Consider the following 8,832-nt stretch of genomic DNA (forward strand, 5'->3'; position numbering starts at 1 on the left):
GGGCCGCAGGGTCCTTCAGGCCCCGGGCCCGGCGGCTACGCTCCCTCCCTCTACACCCCGAAGATCGCCTTCTATGCAGGTTTACGCAAGCAGCACGAGGGCAGCGAAGTGCTGAAGTTTGACGATGTAGTGACCAATGTGGGCAACTACTATGAGCCGAGCACTGGCAAGTTCACCTGCCCTCTGCCTGGTATCTATTACTTCACCTACCATGTTCTGATGAGGGGCGGCGACGGCACCAGTATGTGGGCCGACCTGAAGAAGAACGGACAGGTCAGTGTTTGTGTGTGCGTGTGTGCGTGTGTGCGTGTGTGTGTGTGTGTGTGTGTGTGTGTGTGTGTGTGTGTGTGTGTGTGCGTGTGTGTGTTGTGTGCGTGTGTATGTGTGTGGGAGAGAGCACAAGCAGTGCATGTATGTATTGTATGCCCGAGGAAGGCCGTGGGGCAGATGTGTATGCAGACACACGGAACTGCCCAGATATATATATATATATATATTTTTTTTTTCCCAGTGTTGACCACCCCCTCAATGCCATTGACTGACATTCACCTCTGTAACATTGAGCACTTCAGATTCACAGCACATAGCGCGTGCAGCAACATGCCAGCCGGAGAACGAAGTAGCAATCTCCCTCCTCATTAGGGGAAATTCATGCACTACACTTTGAAAGTGTCAATCTAACCCTAAGAGTGTAGGAATGGACCCTCTCAGGTTTAAATCGGCACCCAGGATTGCGCAGCGTACAAATATTTGCATTCCCACATGTGCCGTACAGTAGCAAAATGACAAGTGGCAGGAAGCATCGCTGCCAAAAGGAACAGTCTAATTAGTAAGTATCATACGCAGAACTTGATTATCACCTAAACAGAACTGCAAAAGAGCACGGGAGAAATGTCTGTCAGTGTGCGGACCAGTTCGTTTACACCTCAGCTAAATAAATAATGAATGTAAAATTGACAGTGCACTCATCCACTCTCTCATTCCCCAGACACTAATTAAAGACAGAGGGGCTGATGGGGGAGGTGTTGGGGGATAAATCACAGGGATTTCAGCACTGGACTCAAAACTCAAGAAACACTTTCCCAGTCACTTTCTACATTCATGAAGGACTTGAGTTGAAAAACTACCTCCAATCTTGAAACCTTAAAACCTGACAGACAGACAGACAGACAGACAGACAGACAGACAGACAGACAGACAGACAGAAGGAACGACAGACAGACAGACAGAAGGAACGACAGACAGACAGGCAGACAGACAGACACCTTTATGGTATATTGATCTCTGGGGATCAATCAACCCAGAGTCATGTGCTGGTGTACTGTCTATAGTTGTACCACATAACAACAGGTGCATTACATACATAGCATTTATTTACCATAATACATCTACATTTTTTCTTGTCCAATTTGTTAAAATATAGTTAGTGGTGTATCGTCAGCCATTATTTGACTACATACACGCACGATTACAATGGTGACTGTGTTTAAGGCAGCCTGTCTAATGTCCTATATTGTCATTCAAGTCATTCAAACCTGCTAAATCATTTATACATCTTAGATTGGATCCCCTGAACACCAGCTATGCCCTCTTTTTCAACCCCTCCCCAGCTTGTCCATTGATTCTCCATTAATTATCTTTTCACTCAACTCAATTATTTAACCTCACCCGGGTCCATATTATGCCCATCAGGAGGGCTTCTTAAACAATTCTGTTAATCAAGAGTTATCACCTAACAGGACTTTACTCAAGGAGTAAAGTCTAGTTTTATTTTAGGTGGAAATACGTTTTAAATCAAATGCTACAGAGTGTCTGATCATATCTGGTGTTATGCTGGAGCCCTAAGGCAGGAGAGTGTGCTGCCCGAGGCCGTGTGAGTGTCTGTCAGTGGCGTGTGTTCACTAAATGTGTCTGACAGTTTGCATTCCTGGCTGTAGAATAAGACTGCATTTTTGTCCATTGCCGTAGATTCCCTAAGCTTCATCAAACATTGGCTGCCCATAGGAATGGTTCCTAAAAATAAAAGCCGTAGAAAACGCAGTCCCAAATGTGCTATACTGCCATGCGTACGCTTTGGGTGGTGCATCGCCTTCTCGGGGAGCACGCAAGTCGTATGCCCCACCCAGTTATGCAATACTTTCAATACCCTATCTCACGTTGTTACTCTTCCAACCCCTGTAAGTCAATCTCAACTATCTTTAGCCAGTATATAAATTGAGATAGTTTCCATATCTCCTGTGTTTTCATACAATACCTGTTATTGCACGAGAACCTGTTCGTGTCCCTTTATGCCCGTACCTTTATATGGAGATTTCAGCATCTCTGTCTGTGTCCATTTTATGCCCAGATATGGAGTCCAGGCCAGTCTATGACGTCAGTACTATGACATCATATTGATTACATCACGCTATATATATATGGGGATATTCTTTCACATCGTGTGCCAGAATATCCCCCAATGGTCATTTCCGTGGGCTTGTGATATTACAGGGCGATGTCAGACCGGCAGTGTTGCATTGGTTCGGTCACGTGTACGGTATACGCCATCCCGTATCTTTTCTTCGCAGTGTCACGCCTCTCACTCCTGAACGCCGAGCATCGATGCAAAACAACCCCAAAGTTCACACCTCGACAACGTTTAGTGTCACACCAGGGTGATTTGACAAAAGACTGAGCCTGTATGCACATCAATAGTCCATTGTCTGATCCTGTAAACTCCTGTGACGTGTGACGTCATTCAAATTGCCCCCCGCCCAAACATTGAATCACCAATGTAACACTGCAGAGCGGTAATTTTAATATACGATTGGAGCTATTTGGCTTCCAGTCAACACGACTCACTGCGTATATCAGTGAGTGTGCCTCTAACAAGAGAGACAGGACATGACAGTGAGACATGCTGAGACATCCACTGGCACTACATGACAGTGAAAGGCAGAGCAAAAGAAGACAAGTGAGACGGCGGTGAGATCAGGGGTGTGGAGGAGAGGAAGATAGATGACTTGATGGCGGTATAGAGACAGTAGGCTGGTAGACGAGGCTTCTGGGAGGCCGCTGGTGAAGGCCGCGATGAGATCAGGCCCGATGACCAATGGACACCCACTCAGCATGTCAAGCTTGACAAGTGATCAAGGCTGCCTGGAGTATGAGAAAATAGGTCCAGACCAGTGGTTCCAAAACTAGGGGTCGGGACCCCCAGGGGGGTCCCCAGATTATTTTTGGGGGTCCCCAGATGATTTACTTAATGTGCAACATTGTTTCCTCCCACAACAGTAAACAAAGCAAAATACAGTATAAGTGTATTAGGGTATCTTCACATTTCTAAATTTACAATTTAATTAGGATACTTTTAACACACTTTTAATGCCAAATTGGCCACATTGTTGAATATTACGAAGAAAGAGGCAAACATTGTGAACATAGCCGATCTACAAGCTCACAATCGTTGTTGTGAGCTTGTAGTTCGGCTTTTTCACAATACAGTATCTGTGGAACAGAGTCAAACCAAATGTAATGCCTACAATTCCAAGTGCTTGTCAGGGTGGGGGGTCCCCCAGATTAAATATGATTATTTTATGGGGGGGTCGTGGCCTGAAAAGCTTGGGAACCACAGGTCTAGACGTTGGGTTTATACATTCGTTGAGCCATTCCCTGTTACTGTACATAGTTTACAAACAGCACAACAGTCAATCAATCCCACAGGATTCCCCCAGAGAACATTTCCCATGTACTGTATGTCCACCTGTATTCACTGGGTTTGTCGTTTGGTTATGCATGGTTGATGTGTGGCTTAAACTCGGCAGACGGTGACAGCCAGGTGACCTGACTGTAGCGTGATCTGATGCGACAGCTTCAGGCTCTGAGAAGGGTGTACTGGCTGTGACAGGCAGGGCTTCCATGTGATTCCTGTAGATCCATTACCCATTACATCTCACTAAATCCCCGCTCGCTTGAGCCCATATCCGCTCACACCTCAATCTAACATTCACACATCGTTGTGGAATGGCACCGCGGTGGAGTCAGGAGGGATTCGTGATTGAAGGGTCTGCACCTCGGGTTCTTTCATGTTGTAACAAGGCGGCACAATTCCACTTGTGTGATGACACGTTTATTTAACACAGTTACACGGCATTCTTGCTCAATAAACAAGTCATCGCGTTAATAAGCCCATGTTGATTACATGGCTTTCCACGGATACAGCGCTAATCCCACTGTTATGAATCGGATAGGCCTACTATACATCATGTGACTAAATAGGCATGTAATATCAGTTTATCTGTGACAGCTTAATCAGATGTCTCCAAATAGCAGGATGACTTCAGTGTTGTGTTTAATAGATTCTCCGACACCATTTACATGTGTAAACTTTAAAGGCACTTGGCGGATCTACAGATGATAACGTATACTCTGCATAATTGTTCTATTACTGATTTATCATAGGAGATATAAAAGGTGTATACTACTTAATATTCCAGTTTGGTTGCAAAGGTTATTAAGTGAGCATGAGACTATGCTAATGTTGGTATGCTTTATAAGATGTCAGAGGGGTAATATGTCATGCTTATTTTTTCAACAGAGCATTTTCCCTACCCCTCATTAACTTGTGTTGGCCTGTTCGTCTATTAATTTATGGTCCCGTAGTGCTTCGCTGTGTATATATTTGGTATTATGAATACAATATACAAAGTAGACAAATAGACGTTATACTGCCGCAGCTCCGATATAATCTCTCCCTTGGTTTTTCACCTGTCATAAGCTCTTTTAATAGATCAGTTAAAGGTCAAGCTATTCCACACAGTAGTGTTAAAATGTCATCGCTTGTTGTAATGACCAGTACCTGTATTAACTTCCCCAGTTCAGAGTCACAGATATGCCTGACCTGAAATTTAATTAGCCTTTGAAGCAAGGAGCAGCAGGGAGGCATTCTTTCTATGGAGACTCTGCGAACGGTTGGTCTTACAGAGGAAAAGACATCTTTGAGAGAGAGAGCCTTTGAAAGAATCACTCTGTATTTATTTCAGTCAACTATACTCACAAGTGAGATGTTTTTTGTACTATAGGCTATAACATAAAATATCAATAACAATCTGGGGGACATTTCTATGCTACAGTAGCTTGTCTCCAAGTAATCCCTGTTCCCCCCAGAGGAGAGAGAAACCCTATTCAATAAATATTCTATTTCCACTGCCCCCCCAAAGCCTGCCATGTGCCGGGGTCCCTTAGGTAAGTTTAACAGCTACTTTTCTATTGTCTCCGCTCTAAGAGGTCAGTATATCACAGCGAATGAATCCTGTCAGTTTTATTACCAGTGGAGCACAGCACCATGGATAAAAACAAGACTTCATATACCCTCACATCTCCCCGGTCTCACAAAATAGCCTCGCTTGATCAGTCTGTTACTCTAGCCCTCCTCCTTCCCCTCTCTACAATCCTCCTCCTTTCCCTTTGGCCCTTGTTTTTTTCCCCCCCTTTTTCCCCCTCTCCTTTCTCTCTCTCTCTCTCTTTCTCTCTATCCTTGTCTGTCTTACCTCCCTGTCTCTGGTTCTATAGAGAATGTTACTGCTGCCCTCATCCCTATTCCTCTCTCCTGTACAACCAGCCTCCATCCTCCCAAGTGTGTTTAACACAGGCTGTGTACACGTAATGAAAGGGCCAGCGGAGAGACAGAAGTCTGCTTCAGGCAAGCCCCGGGGGCCCATGCCTAGCGGCTCACAACCTTACCACCCAGTCCCAGCCAGGATCACCACAGCATACAGCCTGGTTCATATCAAGCTCACCATGTGTCGGTCGCATCACTATACAGTACACTATGAGCTTGTAGGTCTGCTATTTTTGTAGTCCATGGCCCTCTCGTGCTTCTTTGTCTTGTGCCTGCCTCAATTGATGACTTGCATCATCCCTTTCACACATATGAGAGCTACAATAGAGGGTATGTGCATGCATGAAGTGAATGGCAAATTGAGTGGCAAAGTGAGTTTAACATCGGTTAACGTCGCTTAATGCAATCAAATAGGACTTTTCTTTTTGGATGTATGGGATGTCAATGCCAGAAAGTATTTTTTTGCCACTCAGGCAGGCGTTCCTGCATAATTTCCGGGTATGATGATGATGTCACGTCCATACCCTCTATATACTAAAGTACATCAGCCGAAGCAGCGATCATCATAGATTGACCAAAGAATAATAATATGACTGTATTGACATGGTGGATATTCAGTGTAGGCTATTATTGAGAAATCTGATAGTGGCCTGATGCATTCTCTGCTGAAATGCAAAGTGTGTCTGTTTGGCCACCATAATGAGCAGTTGAGCAGGATGACATATGCCCAGTGTCAATAGGAAGTCACAACATCCACATCAATGTCAGAAGCAGCCAGAGATGCAAATGTGATATTGGCTGTTGCCACAGATGTCAAGGGGAACGACGATATAACCTTTACAGATGACAACGGATTGGTGTTGTTATTTGAGAGAAGGTCTTATGAGGACCTAAGAAAATCTTCCTTGTTTTATTAGGCTGATCGGATAACACAAAGTGCACCATATTAGGCTTGAGGGAGCAAATAATTGATTCAGTTGTTTTGGTTTATACAGTGTATAAAGCTATTAACCACAGGAAGATGTAGTGCTTAGGCTCTCCAGAACCTGAGCTCTAATGAAACAGAGTTGTTTCATTAGATTCATTGTAGCGGAGCTATGGCTGTGGTCAGTTTTACCATGTGGTAGCTGGGCTGCGAATCCCCAGGAGATAGACCACCCCACTCCCTTAATCAATCTGGTTTAGAGTGGACAGGGACACGCTTAACCGGCGGCCGCCGACGCGCTTTATGTCGGATGCAGCATCCGTGACCTGCATCTCATTTAAACAGACCCACAGATACTGACCCGGCAAGGGAAAACAACTCCAATGCTGACGGTGTGAACAATACAGGTGCTGTGTGGAACTGGAGGGGAAAGTGGGGAAAGAATAAGCTTTTCTTTAAAGAGGGAAAAGTCACAGTATTTCAGACACCGTTGCTCTATAATTGACTGTTTTTCAATTGGACCGAGCTCACCCGGGAGAGAGAGATAGCACCCCAGAGTGATATGACAGTAGTTGAGGTGCAGATCATATTCTCCGGGTGTCATGGAGATGTGCGTGGCGTGTCTGGTCACTGACAGAGATTGAGTGCTCCCAGCATGGATGGACACTAAAACCAGACACAAGGCTGCTGATGGTTGACATTATGTCTGATAAAATAGGTGTTTTGTATATCAGGATTATTTATGCATCCTTATTTTGGATAGCCGTTAACCATGCAGCCTAATGTATAATGACACCTTATTTTGCATGTATTGGAAAAACGGCATGGCAATTTTAGCATGGTAATGAAAACAGGTTGTTCAGTAAAATAAATCTAGTCATTCAGTTTTTGTTTAAAAGTATATTTCCGTGCTGCACAACTCTTCAGCATTTTATAAGCTCTGCATATTGTATGTACCATAATTAAATAATGTTCATACATTTGGAGAAGGTTACACCTTACACCTGAAATCATTAAATGAGGCATCTCTGTAGCCTTGGCTTATACCTTGTAGGATTTAAAGGCTGTAAAACCGTAAGCGGACAAATCCTCCACATGTGCACGCGTGCTTAAATGTCTACACAAGTAAACCCAATTAAATGTGTTAACAAACAAGTAAAGATCCACTGCCACTGGGTCAATAACACCGGCCTCGCAAACAGCATGCAAATGCAGAACCGTCTGACTCCAGCACAGCTACTCAATATCATGCATATCGAGTTGGCCGAGGATCATAAGCAACAGGTCAATAGCCACACAGCAAGATGCTGTTGCTGCTTCTAGCGTTCGCTAGCTTCCCTGTAGACAACCTGTTGTCCCCTGTGAGCCTGCTTATCTCTGCAACCCAATCAAATCTCACTCAGTCCTGCAGGCCTCCGAGTCCTCGCCCACAGCAGAGCTGCTTCGCCTGATCAATACGAGATGCTACGCTTGTGTTCTCAGTCTGGCCAGGGGTCAAAGGTCACCGCCCCAGCCATGTTTATCTCGCATGCAAACCTGTTCAGGTAGCGATGTCACAGGCTGTTGATGACCGAGGCTGAGACATGATAGATTACATATAGAGACTGAGCGATGTGGTCTGAGTTAATTAGGGTGTTTTGCATCGGAAATAGCAAATATACACGTTCACAATGAGTTGCGCTGTGAGACATTGTGACACTTGTGTGTAACCATGTATAAACCAGGCATTCGGAAAATCATTCGGAAATGTAGTTGTAGGAAGGATTGGATTTCAAGAAGAACAGAGGACAGGGCTGTTTGTTATGGGGACATTGAGTGGCAGCGTGACATTCACAAGTGTTTGCTCATGTCCGTCCACGTTCTAATTGTCTTTCTGTGTGTCCCCTGTGTGCGCGACAGGTAAGAGCCAGCGCCATTGCTCAAGACGCCGACCAGAATTACGACTACGCTTCCAACAGTGTCATCCTGCATTTGGACGTGGGTGACGAGGTGTGTGTGCAGCTGGACGGAGGGAAGGTCCACGGAGGAAACACCAACAAGTACAGCACCTTCTCTGGATTCCTCATCTACCCGGACTGAACGGCATGGAGCCCAGAGGAGCAAGGAGTGGTTTGGGAAAGCAGCAAAATGAACAAACACGGACCAATCCTGAGTGTTCATTTAACCCCAAGGGGCCTATTTTCGCCGGTGCCTTACCCCTTATCCCTAAACATGTTTGTAATTTTTTACTTTTTGAAAAACATTTTTAAACAGTTCAAATAGCTGATCTACAAGCTCACGTGTCGATGGAGATTAGATTAGATTTTTG

At 44.8% G+C, this 8,832-nt stretch overlaps 1 protein-coding gene across 1 annotated transcript in view; it reads left to right on the forward strand.

Moving 5' to 3' along the window:
- Window positions 1-8,603, forward strand: part of c1ql4a (complement component 1, q subcomponent-like 4) — a gene marked incomplete at its 3' end in the record, with an annotated part of 8,879 nt that extends 276 nt beyond the window's left edge. Inside the window, exons 1-2 of the mRNA XM_080733245.1 lie at window positions 1-273; window positions 8,424-8,603. The exon at window positions 1-273 is cut by the window's left edge and continues 276 nt beyond it. Of these exons, the coding sequence (XP_080589371.1) occupies window positions 1-273; window positions 8,424-8,603 (453 nt within the window). The remainder of the gene's footprint in view (window positions 274-8,423) is intronic.
- Window positions 8,604-8,832: the final 229 nt, after the last annotated feature.

The sequence above is a fragment of the Nannobrachium achirus genome (assembly GCF_963921795.1).
Source record: "Nannobrachium achirus genome assembly, chromosome: 9".
Lineage (NCBI taxonomy): Eukaryota > Metazoa > Chordata > Actinopteri > Myctophiformes > Myctophidae > Nannobrachium > Nannobrachium achirus.